This window comes from Episyrphus balteatus, chromosome 1 (assembly GCF_945859705.1).
Source record: "Episyrphus balteatus chromosome 1, idEpiBalt1.1, whole genome shotgun sequence".
In the NCBI taxonomy this organism is placed as follows: Eukaryota; Metazoa; Arthropoda; class Insecta; order Diptera; family Syrphidae; genus Episyrphus; species Episyrphus balteatus.
Window position 1 is genome coordinate 138,041,613 of NC_079134.1, and position 18,188 is coordinate 138,059,800.

General features: G+C 31.6%; 2 protein-coding genes across 3 annotated transcripts; one reads left to right on the forward strand and one right to left on the reverse strand.

The window, feature by feature from the left end:
- Positions 1 to 5,349: 5,349 nt before the first annotated feature.
- On the reverse strand, positions 5,350 to 17,808 carry LOC129918840 (transcription factor grauzone-like). Of its 2 annotated transcripts, XM_055999586.1 has the most exons (9): positions 17,606 to 17,808; positions 17,184 to 17,553; positions 10,710 to 10,830; positions 10,433 to 10,640; positions 10,326 to 10,370; positions 6,421 to 7,045; positions 6,158 to 6,361; positions 5,728 to 6,097; positions 5,350 to 5,664 (listed from the first exon to the last, which is right to left on the reverse strand). In XM_055999586.1, the coding sequence occupies exons 3-9, from the start codon at positions 10,806 to 10,808 to the stop codon at positions 5,494 to 5,496; spliced, it is 1,722 nt and encodes a 573-aa protein (XP_055855561.1). In that variant the 5' UTR covers positions 10,809 to 10,830; positions 17,184 to 17,553; positions 17,606 to 17,808; the 3' UTR covers positions 5,350 to 5,493. The 2 variants fall into 2 exon arrangements, with proteins under 2 accessions (XP_055855561.1, XP_055855567.1); XM_055999592.1 differs by having other exon boundaries at positions 17,184 to 17,808.
- On the forward strand, positions 15,305 to 17,166 carry LOC129918854 (zinc finger protein 665-like). Its single transcript, XM_055999600.1, has 4 exons — positions 15,305 to 15,480; positions 15,633 to 16,495; positions 16,557 to 16,935; positions 16,996 to 17,166. The coding sequence occupies exons 1-4, from the start codon at positions 15,370 to 15,372 to the stop codon at positions 17,146 to 17,148; spliced, it is 1,506 nt and encodes a 501-aa protein (XP_055855575.1). The 5' UTR covers positions 15,305 to 15,369; the 3' UTR covers positions 17,149 to 17,166.
- Positions 17,809 to 18,188: the final 380 nt, after the last annotated feature.

The following is an 18,188-nucleotide window of genomic DNA, read 5'->3' on the forward strand; positions in this document are numbered from 1 at the left end:
AAATCAAGTTTTAAATGAAGTTTCTATCATAAATATTAACGGAGTTATTAGCATTGACATGAGTGAAGGCATACCAAAGTAAGCGTTTTCTTAAATCATCGCTAAAGGGTATCAACTTTGCAGATAGAGAGTTACTGTAGAACAATTTTTTTTTAGAAAATATACCCAAGAATCATTCCTCAAAATGTTCTTATCCCATTCCGGGACACCCTGTATAGTAAAGAGGTATCATTTTAACAAAAATCAATTTTTTTAAATAGATACCTCAGAAAGTCAATTAAAAATATTTAACTTGAATGAATGCACCCACCTTATAAAAAACAAAACATTTTGCTCTTAAATTGTCTAACACAGAATTAAAAGTTCTATAGGTACACTATATCATTTGTCAACCACACATACAAAGTATTACATCTTTTGCACTATAATATTGTAATTCTCCTAAGCTGCTCTGTCAGGATCCCTTAGTTTCGTCATATAGAGCCTCTTATCAAAATCTTCTTTCATAACCAAAATGTCCTTAGAACATTGACAAATGACAACAAAGAAATTTCAAATTTTAATTACAAATGAAATGCAATTAATTTGATGACCAGACATAGATTTGCGGTATAATCAAATTTGGCAAGGTAAAAGAGAGTCCTTATAACTTGTTCCTTTTCCAAAACCACAATAAACTGTGATTTAATCTGCAAAAGACACCCTCTGTTGGTCCTTAACAATAACTATCTTTTGAAAATTTCACTAAAAACCTATCATATCATAACACAACATTCTACATCACAATGTTTATAGTAAACAAACAACAAAACATGCACGGATGATGTGGATGTCCTTCTTCCAGAGTCGTCTCCACATGGTCGACACATCAGCCCTCAACATTAATTAAATATTCCATTTTGGTTTTGATAATTAAAGCCGCCTCTACCATAATATAGTGGCCGAAATTAATTCCCTATGCATAAAGGATTAGGTGCCATACATTCGTGCTCAAATACGATTCTAGATTTTGGACTGGACAACATCGTTGTTGTCGTTGTTTTTCTATTTTATTGTCCTTTTTCGGCCGTGTTGGGATGACCATCGCAAAATGCGCTGGACCTGAAGCTATACACAACCAGAAAGAGGGATAAGTTTTGTGGCCAGGTAAATTACCATATCCTTAATGAAATGGAAAACCATAGAGACAGATAAATATTTTATCAATTGGCTAATCCCAGGTAAGGTTTCACCACCTATACCAACTCCCACATGGTCCACCACCGCAACTGCTTCGCACACATTATTATTGTCAGTGGCAACAAGGAGATTTCTTCTCTGGTTTGGTATTGGGTTCTTGTTTGAATGGCACTTGTGTCTGTCGTCGGGAAAAACCTCGATTCTAAACGAAAATTTCTCTGGGAGCTTTTCCAAAAAGAGATAAGAACGACGAAAAATATATATAAATTAAACAAAAGGATATGTGGGCGGTTCAACAGAAGCTTTTCGCAAATCCTTTTGCACAAATAAATTGCGGAGATTTCTTTTCGGCGGCAGATTTGATGCGGTTGTTAGGCGTTAAAGGGATGCGAAGCCGCTTTAATTTATCGGTCCGTCACCCCTTTTTTGTTGCTTTATAAATCTTTATTTTTTTTTTTCTTATTTTTATTTTGTCTATTTCTTCTGTTTTCTTTTCTATTCTTCTGAGCTGGATTAGAGTGTTTTTGGGGGTACTTTTTAACCGATTTCTTTTATTTTCTTCTTATGGCCCCCACAAACATGTGCAGGATTTATTTTTTTTTTTTTCTTCTTTTATTTGCAAGGGAATTGAAGGGAAGGATTCAATTTTTAAGTGAGAAGGTATGACAAAGAATAAAATTTCCATTTATCAAATTTGATTCCTTTTGGTTGAATGATGCACAAAAATAAGTGTTATTCCTTTTTAAATTTGAATTCTTTCCAGGGATTAGAATTTAAAATTAATGATATTTAACACAAGGTGCCGTGCATACGAATAACCTTTTTAAGCTATCCTTAAAAAAAAAAAAAAAAAAAAACAGATTCATCAATAAGTTTAAAATTGAAAATAACTTTTAAGATAAATTATGGTAACTTTTAAATTATCCCATAACTGAAATCAAAAACTTGTTTCGAAGCTTGGACGAGAAAATATCTGCTTACAAGAAAATAAAAATAAAATATTTGTATTGAAAATAATTTTGCAACAGACCTCAAAGGATAATAAGAGATCAAATCGACCTTTATTTTGATATCTCATTGGATTGGATATTTCAAAATGCAGGAGAAGGTACCTACTCGTCTATTTTTCAGAAATGAAATAAGAATCAAATCAATAATGCACATCGATTCCTACCTGATTGTTGATTAGGTAGAAATGGATGTGCGTGATGGCGTCTTCCTACAAACCTCTGATTGGGATTCGGAGTGCTATAATAGTTGGAATAAGTGCGTTAATTTTTTCTTTTGTCACGAAAGAGAAAAAAAACATTTTACGAGTAACAGTAAGATTAAAGAAGACATTATGATTATAACAAATTCTGAGAATGACCTTTTCGGCACTTTTAAAGCCAATCCCGAAGGTAAGAGGATGAGAATGACGGATTCCATGAAAAGTAATATGAACAACCAAATCAGGTTTCGTCATGAGGACCTGCTTAAAGAACGATCTAGCTAGATTGTTAGATTTTTCAAGTCAAAGAGTCAGGAAATGCCATAAGACGGTAGCACGAAAATGTCCTCAAAAAGGAATTGTACTTACTTTCCGAACAAAAAAGAGCCAATGTGGGGGAAAATCCTCTTAATTGGTGGAGTTTTAATCGAGGGGTCTTTAAAATGTTATCACCGATAGCACTACGATTTGTATCCACTTACCGAACAATTATTTAGCAGCGAGAGGGCTTAATTTACAAACCACTGCGTAACCGACTTGATGTACAGAAGACGGCGGTATTACTATTTATTAAGTATCAAGCCCTTTGCAACTAACTGTGTTTTTTATCTCACTTATTTATTATTTTGTTTTCTTCTAATGTTCTTCAATTAGTATTTTCTAAGTGAAGAATACAAAATTGATTGAAAAGGTAATAAAGTTCTCTGCTCAGCTCTTTTGTTTAAAAAATGTGTTCAAAACTTTTAAGCGTTTTCCCCACAGCCAGAGGCGTGTGTTTAAGCTATTCATAACTGAAAGCCAAACCGCAGTTATCTGCGGACAAAAGCCTTGTATAAAGTTTTGGTTTTGTATTATGAGTTCACAGTGAACAGACCTAACAAATTTATTTTTTTCAGATTTTCGAAAAAAGAATCCAAGGGTAATCGAGTAAAATTAAGCATAAAATTGGTAAAATCTCGGAATCGAGGGAATCCAGCGATGAATCTGTAAAACTAGTTTAGGGCTGCATTATTAAAAGGTCAAATAAGAAAGTTAAAAAAAAAATTCACCGCTCTCGATTACAACAATTTTTAAGGACCGGGCGTTTTCTGTCATTCCGTTCAATCAAAGCGTTCCGTCAAAGCGTTCAATCGGAATTTCTGTCTCATTTTAGATTTCGCTCAAACATTGTAGGGATGTTCTCTAGGACTCTAAGAAAGCAAATCCATGATGATTTAATTTTAAGTTGCGTGGTTTCCCCGCTACCCGCATTTGAACTTTAGCAAAACGTGGTTTTCATGTTACTATAGTGGATCAAGTTATGAGAGGCTCCGCAATTCTACTTTTTTCACATAATATTTTTCAAATGCCATACTTTAATGAAACTTTGGTTTTAATAATTATGTATATTAGGGTGGGTCAAAAAAATCGAAATTCTTTTTTTTGAATTGGTACTCCGAAAAATCGATTGCTAGACCCCTCTAGAATATACACACCAAATATGAGCTCTTTATATTAATGGGAAGGTCCTCCGCTTTGCAATTTTCCATTTTTACATCAAGCTTCTACTAAAAAAAAATAATTTTTTTATTAATTGACTTTTTAGCAAATTTCTTTTCATATTCTTGTAGGAAATTGAACGCTCTACAAAAAAGGCCCTATACACTTTTTTCGTTTATCTAACCGTTGAATAGATATTTGAGGTCCAAAAATCGAGAAAATCTTTAAAAATTCGTTTTTTGTTCTTAATTTTGTAACAAATTGAAAAATTATATTGATCAAACGCGCAAGACATATTCTTGTTGAAAATTGATTGTTCCACAAAAAAGGTCTTGTTAACTTTTTTCATTAATCTAACCATTCTAAAGATATTGGAGGTCAAAGTAAAAAAAAAATATAAAAACATTTTATATTTTTAAAAAATTTCTAATTCACTGAAACTTCATTATTTTCAAATTAGCAAGATATATTCTTGTAGGGGCTTAAACGTTCTACAAAAAATTCCTTGGAATGAAATTGATTGCTTTAACCGTTTAGAAGATATTCGTATCCAAATCGCAATGCATACGGGTCATAAGAAAACTATTGAAATCAGTGAGCATTGGTTTGGATACGAATATCTTCTAAACGGTTAAAGCAATCAATTTCATTCCATGAAATTTTTTGTAGAACGTTTAAGCCCCTACAAGAATATATCTTGCTAATTTGAAAATAATGAAGTTTCAGTGAATTAGAAATTTTTTAAAAATATAAAATGTTTTTATATTTTTTTTTAACTTTGACCTCCAATATCTTTAGAATGGTTAGATTAATGAAAAAAGTTAACAAGACCTTTTTTGTGGAGCAATCAATTTTCAACAAGAATATGTCTTGCGCGTTTGATCAATATAATTTTTCAATTTGTTACAAAATTAAGAACAAAAAACGAATTTTTAAAGATTTTCTCGATTTTTGGACCTCAAATATCTATTCAACGGTTAGATAAACGAAAAAAGTGTATAGGGCCTTTTTTGTAGAGCGTTCAATTTCCTACAAGAATATGAAAAGAAATTTGCTAAAAAGTCAATTAATAAAAAAATTATTTTTTTTTAGTAGAAGCTTGATGTAAAAATGGAAAATTGCAAAGCGGAGGACCTTCCCATTAATATAAAGAGCTCATATTTGGTGTGTATATTCTAGAGGGGTCTAGCAATCGATTTTTCGGAGTACCAATTCAAAAAAAAGAATTTCGATTTTTTTGACCCACCCTAATGTATATACTGTATTTTAAGTCAACGTTCTTTTCTGAACGGAAATTTAGTAAAACCACTCATTTTCCAGTCAAAAAAATAGCTTCAATAGCTTTTATTGACGGCCCGAAAATTGGCTCATTTTTTCAGTGCCCTAGCATTTCTGTCCATTGTAAAAATATACTCCACATTTGGTGGTTCTAGAATTTCCTACCAACCAAACTGTGAACTCAGAAAAATATCTTATGATGATTTTGTATACATTAAAATTTTATCTTACTTTATTTTAATAAAATCAAATTATAAAAACATGTTCATCTAGAAATTTCTATAAATACAATAATTCTGAAATATCTTTCAATTAAGTTTAATAAGCAGTATCCAAATAAATTATTTCTATTCTGCTGGTTTTTCTAAAAGTTCTTTTTTAAGCAAAAGTCTGTTGGCTTCCCATTCTTCTCGATGCTTTTTCTTTCGATGCGAATGCATATTGGCTCTAGAATTGAATGTTGTTGGACAATGCGGACATGTGTAAAGTACTTCTCCGGTGTGGGTTGTCATGTGTTCCTTTAAAATAAAAAATAAACAAAATTAAAGCATTTGTACAAAAAATATCTAAAAAGGTCTTACTTTAAGAGCAACAGCTTTTTTAAATGACTTATCACAAAGCGTGCAACTATATTTTCGTGATAAATCATGCACATAACTCATGTGACTTTGCAAAGCACTCTTCGATGCCGAATGCTTGCCACAAACTTTGCAAGGGTATGTTCTGCCATCGTGTTTTTCAATGTGTTTTACCAAAATACGTTTAGTCTTTAGCCACATTCCACATATATTACATTGAAACCGTGGCAAGACAATGCCTTCATGCTCTTTCATATGCCTCTCAAAAGCGGCATTGCCACGAACAATCTTGGCACAGATTTCACAAATATTGTCATAATCTGTAGAATGGATTTTTTGTATGTGCTTCTGCAATGTTGCATCGGTAAGGAAACTAAAACGAAATTGTTTATTTCACTTTGAAAGGTATGACTTAGAAGACTCAACAACTTACCCATTTCCACAGGTGGGACATTGCAATTTGGTTTTGTCCTTTCGAATATGTTTAACATTATGATGATCCAATAAATACTTTTTGGCAAACTTCTCAGGACAATGCTCGCATTGATAGATTAAGGATTCTTCGTTTTGGTGGAACAAAAGGTCATGATTGCGAAGGCACATTCTATCAGCTAGCACCTTATCACACTTTGTGCATCTTTAAAAGGGAAAAAAATTATTAAACAACAAACAAAGTGTTTTAATTGAATAACTTACTTAAAATGTTCTGGATTATTATGCACATTGATATGATCTACAACCAAACCTCTTTTGAATAATTTTTTATTGCAACAAACAGCATAGCCCCTGCTTTTGTGAACATGTCGAAAATGTTTCTTCAATTCGGCAAAATCAACAAATTTAACATAACAAACGTCACACGATAGAGTCATGTGTTGCTTTATAATAACATCAAACTCTCTAGCAGTTTGAAAGATTTTCGAACATTTTTCAGATTTAACCGATTTCACCTTTTTCGGAGTAACTTCTTCACCTTTTTTTGGTCGACCTCTTTTTCTTTTCGCAGTTGTTCCAGAATCGGTATTTTTGTTCTCTGCATCTTGTTCTTTTTGTTCGTCTTTTTCATCTATTTCGTCCTGATTTTCAACTTCTTCTTTTTTAACTCGAGTGGTTTTTCTCTTTTTTGGTGATATTTCAGAAGTTGTTTCAGTTTCAGCATTTTGAATGGCTGACCTTCGTGTAACTCTTTGTGTTGGAGTAGATTCACTAGTATTAGGAGAACGATTTGTTGCAATTGCAGTTGTAGACTCTTCGTTATGTAACTCAACTTTTACATTATCTCCGTCCAGGCAGAACAATACATCATCGATATCGCTGTTATCTAGAATTGAATTTTATTTTTTTAAATAGAACTGAATACCGAAAATCTAACAAAATTGTGGATAAACACAACAAATATCACAAATATGCAATACTAATGAACACTTGCGGTCATGAAACTGCACTATGTTTAAAATAATTTTTTTTTTTTAATGGACTAAAAATATTTTTGAGTAGGTACTCCATAGATGTTAACAATTCTTTTTTTTTTTTAGAAAAAAAATCCTTTTCCATAAACATTTCGCCGGAAGATTTCTTTCAGAATAGGGCATATTAATTAAACATTTACCCCCGTATTTATAAACGTTGTATAACTTTATACAACTGTTAAAATTTGGAAAATGTGATCAAAAACCTTGTTTATTGTTGTCTTATGGCTTGATTTCTGTCTACAGTACAGTATAAGATCTATTAAAGTAGAGAGTCTTTGTTGTCTCTAAGGACAAAAATTGCTCCTTAGTTGAAACAAGAAACTGTCCTGGATGAGCTATAGCTTTTAAATGTTAAACCAAATATGAATACAAAAATATGTTAAAATTAACTAAAACAAAATTTTGAAATGCTATTAACTTTTACCGAAAAGAATTAAATTTAAGGACCAATAAAAATTGCTTAAGGGAACTGTCCGAACGTTTTATTTAGCTATAGAGCGCCAATAAAAAAAAGTAAAAAAAAAACAAACACTTTACAAAGTAAATTTTGCTGATGAAATGCAATATTTTTTTTCTGAATGTTTCTTTATGGGAGAGCGTGATTGGACTGTGATAAACTCTGCATTCAGTCGGATCAATTTATAATTATTACTGGAGTTCCTGAGTGCTGTGTATTGACCCCATTCACTTTCGCTTTTTTTAATGACAACTTGGTAAATTTACTTATATGGGTGTACAAGAGAGACTTACGTTAATATTTTTATACACGCCAATAATAGCTTACAGCTAATGAATAATAAGTTAGACAAATATTGAAAACTATGGGTTTAAAAGCTAAACCCTTTGAAACCGAAGACAATGATTTTTGGAAATTCTAGAGTTAGAGCCCAGGAATAGCCCTGTCATCAAATTTAAATTTCAATAGTCACATAAAAGAGAAATGTATAGAAAAAAGGAAAAAGTTGCGAACAACTCTATGTCGAGCGGTTTTAATGTTATGGAAGCCCAATTTACGTATACAAGGAGATCGAAGAATTCGAAAAACTTCAACTCTATCTGCCAAGCAACATACCGATGATATATGTAAGTATGTACATCAGACCTCTAGAACATACTCACCAAATATGATCTCTTAATACATAATAATGGGAAGATCCTCCGCTTCGCAGTTTTCCATTTTTACATCAATCTCATATTTAAAAAAAAAAATCATTTTTTTATCAGTCTACTTTTTAGCTACTCTACAGAAGAGTACTTATACACATTCTTCGTTTACAAATTTTGCGAAAATGATTAAAAACTCGTTTTTTTTCTAGGCTGAATTTTGGTATACACCTTTATTATAGCGTTGTAATGAAGATGTGACAAATCGACATTGATATCGTGCCGGCTAAAAAAGTTATAAGGGTCAAAAGGTTACGAAAAGTTTTTCGCAAATATCTCGCGACCTATGGATCGGAGGTGATCAGAGGTCATTATATTTTTTGTCGCGAAATTATCTACAACATATGCCTGTAACATGTAAAATGAACCCTTCCGATAGTAAAGCGCAGAGAAGGTGACTAGATTGCACTCACATACGAATAAATACATATTTTTAGTTTATTTTGCTCGATTTTTGAGGTTTTAATCAAAGTAGCTTACATTTTTTGGCCTTATTAACTTATCTTATTACGTAAATACGGATTAACTAAAAAAAGTAAAAATGTACACATTGAGATAAAAAATAATATACAAAAGGGGAAACCAAGTTTTTTTTTGGAAATTTTGTATGTTTCCCTTTTTTATACAATAAGCGCCTTTATTATTTAAGACAAGTTTTTTAAACATGGTTAAATTTTATTTTTGAGCTTTTTACCAATCTTAAAAAATAACCATTAAGCTTTTTCAGCAGCTAATTTTGTACTGTTATAAGGTATTCTGCAACTTTTTTCTTGAGAAGCTCCCAACGACATTTGGGTTTATCGGGAACTTTTTTTTCCATGGATTTTTTCCCATATTCGAAAAATTGGAATCGAGAACTTTTCGAAATTGGGAAAAAAAATTCCCATGGAAAAATAGCTATCGGCAACTTTTTGTTTATGAGAAGTCTTGTGTTCTTTTTTTCTGAATATTTCCCTGTTATTAAGTTGTCAGAATCAAAAGCGGAACAAACAATGTAAGCAATTCTCAGCAAAATAATAATAAAAATATTAATAAAAATTTATCTTTTTATGGTCGAATTCATCAAAAACTCAGCAAGTTCAAGTTTTAATCAGCTTTCTGGAAAAAAAAACAGATATTGCTAATAATTTCACAACAAATCAGTTTGAAGAAGAGCAAAGAGTAGCAACATTTTGAAAAAAAGTAGAAAAATAACTTCACAGTTTGGGTCCACCAACAAAATCTATTTCTAAATGCGAAAAAATTAGGTGATAAATATTGATAACCATCATGTTTTGGATGAATTGCTATTGGTTTCTTGGTTTGAGGTATGAGATCAGATAGCATATGAAGCAAATGTTTAAACAGCAATGGAATCTGTAGAAGAAATAGATAAAATCAAACTAAAATGGAACCATGTTTAAAAAGTGTGTTCTTAATGTAGGCGCTTATTGTACCAAAAAGGAGATTTTTTAAATCAAACAATATTCAACCACGAATATCTTTCCTTTGCTTTAGTTTTTCAAAGACTACAGGTAAAATTTTCGTTTATAACTTAATTCATAGACAAATTAGAGTTTAATTACGTTAATATCTTATCAATGTAAGTCTTCATATATCCAAAATCTAGGTCTTTCCATTATTCTTGCCAATGCAAGAGCTAAAGGAAACAGGAAAATAATAAAGGTACTTTGTCAAATTTCTATCCACATTTAGATTTTACTTCTATTCTTATTGGCAGCTGTATGTTGTTTTTGTAAAATATACATGTAAACTGTAAACTCCTAAACTAATTAATAAATGGATTTAAGAAGCAGACTCATAATGATCTGATTCTTATAAGTTTAAAGGTATTAAAGTAAAAATAATGTACTAAATGGTTTCCATGGAGGGCTAGAAATGATAGGGGATGATGGTTAATGTGTTCTAGGTATAACCTAATACAAACAAACAAAAAAAAAAAAACAAGAAAAGAAAAAAACTTACCATCGAATGTGCTTTCTATACTTTCTTCTTTTAGTAGATTTAGACCTTTAAATTAAACATGATAATTATTACAAACAAAATAGAAAACAACGATTGATTAAAGTTACCTATATCTGAATTAAAGGTATCAAAACTTATTTCCCCGCTTTGAGGTGGTTCGCAATCAATTTCTTTAGTTGGAACTTTTGCTTCTTCATTGGCTTTTTGAAGAGTTTTCTGAGCTTCTTCAATTTGGAAACAGAATTTTTGAAAACCATCCAATTGTTCCCAACACGGACAACAAATAAATTTGGATATTGTATCTTCAGGTGAGAGCTGATATAAAATATTTTAACTTTGTAAAAAAAAAACACAATAAAATTGAAAGCACTTATAGAAAATCACCTCAAGTTGTAAAAACTTTGCAATATACTTTTGGATTTTTTCTTCACTAAATATAAAAATACTTTGACCAGTATCAGTTAAGCACAATCGGCACACCATAATGAAATTAATTAATTATATTCTTCAAAGAAAATAATGAAATAAAATTAAATTTTTCTGTAATTTTTATAATTGGATAGTTGTTTATAAATTAATTAACAATAAAAAATTTCTGATGAAGTGTCATTTCTTTATTCACCACTGCAGTAATTCACCAATTATAAATGAACATTCAGATGAGCTTTTATTTGAGGTATTTAAAGGTACATAGGTGTACAGACTTTTAGAAATTTATGGCCAGTTGTACAAACGTAGTTCAGCGTTGGTTCATTCATATAACTTACCGATTGCGGCGGACTAGCTGTGGGTCAACTTTGATTCGAACATGTATTTGGCTATTTTAGGATATATATGAACTTTTAACCAGTGCTAAAACTCAGTTTTACTACCGATTTCAGTAGTTCAGTAACTTTTATCTTCTTAAATCGGTGGTAAAGTTGCGGTTTAGCACTGGTTCAAGGTCCATATATATTAAAATAGCTGAATCAATGCTTTGATCAAAGATAATCCACAGCTTAACACCCAAAGTCGGTGAGTTAAATCTTAAATTCCTGATCCTAGGCTGAACCCGTTTGTACAAAAGTGGTTTAGTCTTGGTTCAGAAATTTTATAAGAGAATATCGATTTTAGAATAACCAGTTACATCTCAATGCAATAGACCTAGAGCTCTCAGAAAATTCAGTTCACTTCGTGAGCATCTTTTCCCTTCACTCCTCATCCGTCTTGTCTACAAATTCACTGGTTAGGCGATTACTCGAAGTGTAGCCAGGCACTTTGAAATCAACATCCCTTTAACTATTCACGTAAATCGAAAAGCGGAATAGGACGTAATTTCTAGGGAAACACACGCAGCAAACATAGAAGTACAGAAATAACCAGTGAAGTATGTACGTATAAGAAGTACTTCTTTTCCACTAAAAAAATATAGGCACTCGGAAAAAAAACTGAAGTTATTTATGTACTTCTTAGTCAGCTATTACATGAAGCCTCAAGAGGCGCGCCTCTTTTCAAAACTAATTAGTGCAAAAGAGAAAGAAGATAAAACAAAAAATTATCCGACCGGAGAGTCGTGGGCCAAAATTCTGAGACTCTTTTTTGACGTTTCTTTTTCCACTCTTTCTTTTTTCAACATTCCCTTTCATTTCCTTTTGCTTCTTGGTGGGATACAACAACAACAATACTTAAATTAAAAGAGAAATGTCAAATTTGAGTCTTTGACTCAAGAGGCGTCGTGTAATAGTACGCGCCTCACAGAATGATTATCCAAAGAAAATTCGAAAAAAGAGTCAAGCCCCTTGAGGCTTCATGTAATAGCTGACTTATACATAAGAATGGGTACGTGAAACAACTATCTCTCACTACCATGAATTTCCGCGCCATTAAAAAGTAAAGTACAAAGTGCATCAACGAAGTACTTTTGGTATCTGGATGTACTTCGTTGATATGCAGATTCAGCAGTACTTTCATAAAGTATTGCAGAAGTACTTCTAAAGGCTTAACTACATACACCACTTTTTGAAAAAGTACAAAAGTGAACATATTTTTTTTCTGGCTATCGAAATTGTTTTGTGAAAAACAGTATCTATACAAATTGTTTATTAGACCAAAAAATAAGCTTTCTGCATCATTTGTTTTAATTTTTCAAGCCGAAATACTATACAAAAATGCGTTTGAAAATGTTCACTTTTGTACTTTTTCACTTTTTGAGCCAATGTAGTTAAGGCTTAATGCGGATATTTTTCAGTGGTTTGTATTCGTAATGTTGTTGTTGTGTTTTTTTTTTTTTATTAATTTGTTTGATTTTTGATGTTGATTGGCTAAAATAAGATTACTTTTAAGAAGCTGAAAAATTCTTTTTAATTGATATTTCGATGAAAAGGAGAGTCTAACATTTAATGAACAGGAAAACTTAAGTTTTTTAAGAAATAATTGACACTCGCACTCAACTAAAAAAGTAAAACACTAGTGATGCTGTAGTGAATTGCTTAACATGAACAAAGAGAAGACACTTTGCATCACATACATCGCTCTCGTAATCCAGCTTGCAAGTGAAGTGTTAATTTTTTTGTTTCGAAGGGGAAATTCGTTGGTAAGGACGTCTGTGAATTGGGTTAAATATTTAACCCCTGTTAAATTTTTGACACTGTAGAGGTGAATGAAAAATTTTCAGCTGTTAAGAATTTAATGGGCTCTGGGACCCGGTTAAATTTAGGTTAAATTTTTTTGGCAGATGGTTTTGTTTTGTTTTTTTTTTATTAAAAAGGAATATCATGACAGAAAAGAGTCAGAGAAAAATACTAAACAATAGGTGTGTTTTTTACTACCACCGGTCTTAACTGGACAAAAAAAACGCCTCGGGGCTTAACCTGAAATCTTGGCAGCACTGTATATTGAATGTTCCGAAAACAGCAGACACAACAAAAATTTAGAGTTGTCATATTTTTCGCTTTCGTCATTTTCTTGTATTTTTCATGTATGTTTTACAAAGAGATACAAAAATGTATGCTAGCAAAACTATTATAATACATTTTGTCCTTCCAAACATGAGTTTTCACGTTTTTAAACAAATTCTAAACAATTTATGAAAAAATTAGTTTGGTAGCACAGATTTAAAACTCTTCAAAAAGTTAAGCCCAGAGAAAACTCTGGGCTAAACAACTAAGCCCAAGGGGCTAACGTGTTGTTGTATTTAACATGTAAATTGCTTAGCCCAGACTGCGTTTTTTTTGTCTAGTTAAGACCGGTTTTATTAAAAAACACACCTAATATAAGCCATACAGCTGAAATTTTTTTTATTCACCTCAATAGTGTCAAAAATTTAATAGAGGTTAAATATTTAACCCAATTCACACATAAAGTTACAGATTTTTTTTTGTTTGTGGTTGTTTTTTCAACCAAACTACTGAGTTTTTGTTTGCAGGGCAATTTCCGAATGGTTTTCCAACTATTAGTGTAAACGCAGTAATAGATGAAAAATAATTTCCCGAACGCGACTATTGGTTTTTGTTTTTCGTTGTGCTGAATGCATTCATCCTCATCCTCACAGCAGTTCAGTGTTGCCGAAAGTACTCCCATAGGAGTATTGTGCTACTTTCAGCACCTCCGTACTCCCGTACTCCTACTTTCACATTCGTACTCCTATTTTTTTTAATGACATACAATATTTTACACTTGTAGCAAAGTGTAATGTCAGCCTAAATAAATTTAATTTACTTTAAATTTAATGCAAATTTGGCAGCACTTTTACCTTCAAAGGGAATTTTTACTAGGTGGTTAGCTCTTGAACACTGAACAGGCAAGAACGCTAGAACAGTGGCCTGCATTATTACATTATTTTTTGGAGAATTCTTTTGAATTTGAATCTTCTGACAACAATCTAGATCTTGTTCACAAGATTCAAGAAGAACTAAATGATACCACAAAATTGTATTTATTATTTCTATCCTATGTTCTCCAGTTGACTAAGCAGCTAAACTTAGAATTTCAATCTCAGTCCGTCCGGATTCATAAATCAGAATTTTTCTGACATTTATTTAAAAAATATTAACTCTGTATACGTTGGGGCTAAAGCTGAACTTTTTATTAAAACAAACAAAATTGAAATAAATGAAATAATTGAGTTTAAAGGTGTTGGCCGAGAATATTATAAGACCCTGTGTGCTCAAATTTCACAGCGAATCGATTTTGATGACGAAATTCTGAAACATATTCAAGGCATTGACCCTTTAAATTTAGCAGAAAGTGCAACTTCAAATTGAAAACCTCGACATGGAATGGCGAACACTACTTAGCCAAACTATGGTTTCGAATTCATTAGAAATAGAAGAATTTTGGTCAGAAATATTTATTTTTAAAAATGCTCTTAATGAAACACTTTTCCCTCTGACAGAAGATTTTGTTAGTGCTTTATTAAGTCTTCCGCACAGCAGCGCAGCGGCAGAACGAGTTTTTTCCCAACTCTTTATCATCAAAGATAAAAAACGAAACAGATTGGAAGTAAATACAATAAATGCAATTATGAGTTGCAAGGAATTGTTAAATAGAGTTGATTGCCACAAATGGAATCCTTCAAAACAACTTTTAAAAGCGTATACAAAATAATATTTGTTTTTATCTTATATCATTTTATACTTACCATATAATCAAAATACCTTGATTTTTGCAAAACCTCACTTCTATTTAATGTATTTAATACATATCTTGTGATTACAATATCTAAGTTCCTAATTTGTATTCTAAAAAAATAATATTACTATAAATTAAGCTATCTACCATAAGACAGATATTGTTATTTTATATTAATAATTTATTTATTTATGTTTTGTTTTTTGTTTTGTTTTTTATGTTTAACTTAATATATTTTTTTTAAAATAAAACTAAAAAAAAATTTCAAGACAAAAAAATGGCTGTACTCCTATTTTGTTCAAAATACTCCCCTTTTTTTCTGCCGTACTACCTTCTAATATTTCTCTCCGGCAACACTGCAGCAGTTTTTTTTGACATTTCTTTATTTTTATTTATTGTTTTGTTTTTGCATTTTGTTGTCGACAAAAGTTAAAAAATGTTGTGTAGATTATGTGTAAACGAATGCACTGATTTTATTGATATTTTCAAAAATAAAGAATCTCAATTTGATGTATCCAATCTTATAAGCTTATATTTTACATTCCATGTAAGAATAAATTATTTACCTTGAAATTATTTAAGGATTAAGTAGTTCAATTGGAAAATACTACCTTTTGCTTTACTACACCAAAAGTTGTTTACATATTTTACAAAATTAGATCAATACTGTTGAAATTTTAATATGCCCATCTTTTAAAGGTCCCACCTGATGACGAAAAATCAACAATAGTTTGTCGAAGTTGTTTGGACAATCTACGTAGTTTTAATTTATTTTGTCAATCTGTAGAAAATGCCCAAAAGAAATGGCAAATAATTCTTGAACTTGAAGATGATAGAAAAAGTCATCATTCGAAACTAGAATTAGAATATGCAAAAAACGAAAATGACGAGGCTCTAATAAAAATTGAACTCTGCGAAGTCCATCTCCATGAAGATGATAACTTCGATGGTCTTAAAGATGAGATCAATCACTCGTCTCAGGAACAAGAATTTGAAAATGATTCCTATTCTGATGACAATGAAGATGAACAGGCTAATAAAACAGAAATAAAAATTGAACACTCAGAAGCCCATTCAAAGTTGAATGATGATGGGTTTAATGAGCATAAATCTCCAAAGAAATCCAATAAATCACTTTTATCCCAACAATTCGATAGTCTAATAGCAGCTCATACAAATTTATTCTGTAATGAATGCAATAAGCCAATGAAAAACTTCAAAGAGTTGAAGAAACACTTTAAACTAATTCACAAAACAACAGGTTATATGATCTGTTGCAAGAGAAAATTCTTCCGCGCTTCCGACTTAGTTGATCACATTAATTTGCATTTGAATCCAGACTATTTCAAGTGCGATGAATGTGACAAACGTCTTTCAAGTCGTTATAGCTTAGATTTCCATAAGAAAACTTGCCATGTCACTGAGGAAGAAAAAACATCATTCAAATGCAAACACTGTTCTAGGAAGTTTCTTACTCAAAGTGTACGTGATAAGCATGAAGAAACTCATGAATTAAATGAAACGGAAGAAAAAACCTATTTTTGCACAGAATGTGGAAAAAGGTAGTTTCTTTTTCAACATTCACCAAAAAAAAGCATTTTTATGATTTCTTGATAATTTCAGTTATCCAAATGAAGTGAAATTAAAAGCTCATAATTTCAATGTACACAGAATATCTTATAGTAAAATGTGTCATCTTTGTGGGAAAACTGTTCGTGGCAATAAGGCACTTGAACGACATCAATTGCAACACTCGGGCAATAAACCCAAGTTTGACTGTAATATCTGTGGAGCACAATTGTCTACTAAAGGAATTCTCAAGGCACACATGATAGCCTTGCACCCAGAAGATTCAAATGTAACTTATACTTGCAATATATGTGGCAAAAATTCGCCTAGCCAAAGAGCGCTAAAAAATCACATGGACTATGTACATAAATGTGAACGATTGCATAAATGCACTTTATGTGAAAAGTCTTTTAAAAAAATTCAAGCACTAACGGTAAGTTCATGATCATGAATATTATGATATTACGAATTAATATTGTAATTTGCTTTATAGGAACATTTGGCAAAACATACAGGAGATCGATTGTATAAATGTCCTCATTGTGATAAGACTTTTAAAGTTCGCTCAAATATGCATCATCATCGGAAGTTAAAACATCCTAAAGAATTTGAATTAAATCGAGGAAAACGAATAAAAACACAATAAATTTCTAATTTACATAACTTAAAATTTGTACTTACTTTTTAGTGCTGACAATTTTCCAGTTTTTACTATTTTTTGATTTCGCATTTTCGAATTTAAAGATGAACAGCAGACATTTCTTTTAATCTGGTCCCGCACTGATCCGCTATATTCAATAGTATCTTCCGGCTAGCTCAATATCCAGTCATATTTGGCAACACAAGCCCTTTGAGATCTGATTAAAAGTTTGTTCTTCATAGGTGCTAAAGTACCTCTGCTTTTTGTACGCTCTGAATTATGATTGAAAACTTTATGGAACGTTGATGTTAATATAGTTTCTTGACTAGCGAAAACCCATTGAATAGCTCGTATACTTCGTCGTTATACACTGCAGGCCGAAAGTTTGAGTCCAATTAACTTCATTCATGTCTGGAAGTTGGTTTTATGAATTGAAGATTTGGGTTTTATCTTATTTTATTACCTGAGCAATATAGGTATCAAGTAGTAAAAGTTGTTTTAAAAAAAAATTGCTAGTAAAAGCTTATATGGATTGAGATTTACATATTTGAGGTTTTCATCACGTTTATGAACTTTGGTTGTTCATCAAACAAAAAAATAATTATTATTTTAGACCTAAATTGGAAGGTTTTAATATAAAGCCACGCTTGAGGTTCTTCAGCTATTCAGTAAACAACATGTAAAGAATGTAAAACGTTTTGCAACCATCACATTATCTAAGGGTTGGGTTCAACGTGCCATTAAGCGGCATTTTCAAACCGGAATTCTTGAGGAGGAACCACCATTAGAACGACAACTTAACATGATGATCTAGTTATGTGCTACTACCAGGTTTTGGTCAGAGTCAATGTTGGCAACTCGGAACCTTCGGACCTATATAATACTGGAGGGATGTATAGCGTCGATTGCAATATGTTCAAACTGGTTGACGGTTGATTGATCCGGAGATTTCCATATCCTTTTATGAATTTTGTTTCCTTCTCTAAAAGTACTAAGGACAATTTTTTTTATCGCAGCTAGGGTTTTGCCAGTTGAAACTCTGGACG

Coding starts and splice junctions, on each gene's coding strand:
- LOC129918854 (XM_055999600.1), top strand. CDS start 15,370: ATGTTGTGTAGATTATGTGTAAACGAATGCACTGATTTTATTGATATT. Junction 15,481..15,632: donor GCTTATATTTTACATTCCAT/GTAAGAATAAAT, acceptor CATCTTTTAAAG/GTCCCACCTGATGACGAAAA. Junction 16,496..16,556: donor TGCACAGAATGTGGAAAAAG/GTAGTTTCTTTT, acceptor TGATAATTTCAG/TTATCCAAATGAAGTGAAAT.
- LOC129918840 (XM_055999586.1), bottom strand. CDS start 10,808: ATGGTGTGCCGATTGTGCTTAACTGATACTGGTCAAAGTATTTTTATA. Junction 10,641..10,709: donor CAAAGTTTTTACAACTTGAG/GTGATTTTCTAT, acceptor ATTTTATATCAG/CTCTCACCTGAAGATACAAT. Junction 7,046..10,325: donor TATAGAAAGCACATTCGATG/GTAAGTTTTTTT, acceptor ATTCAATTCTAG/ATAACAGCGATATCGATGAT.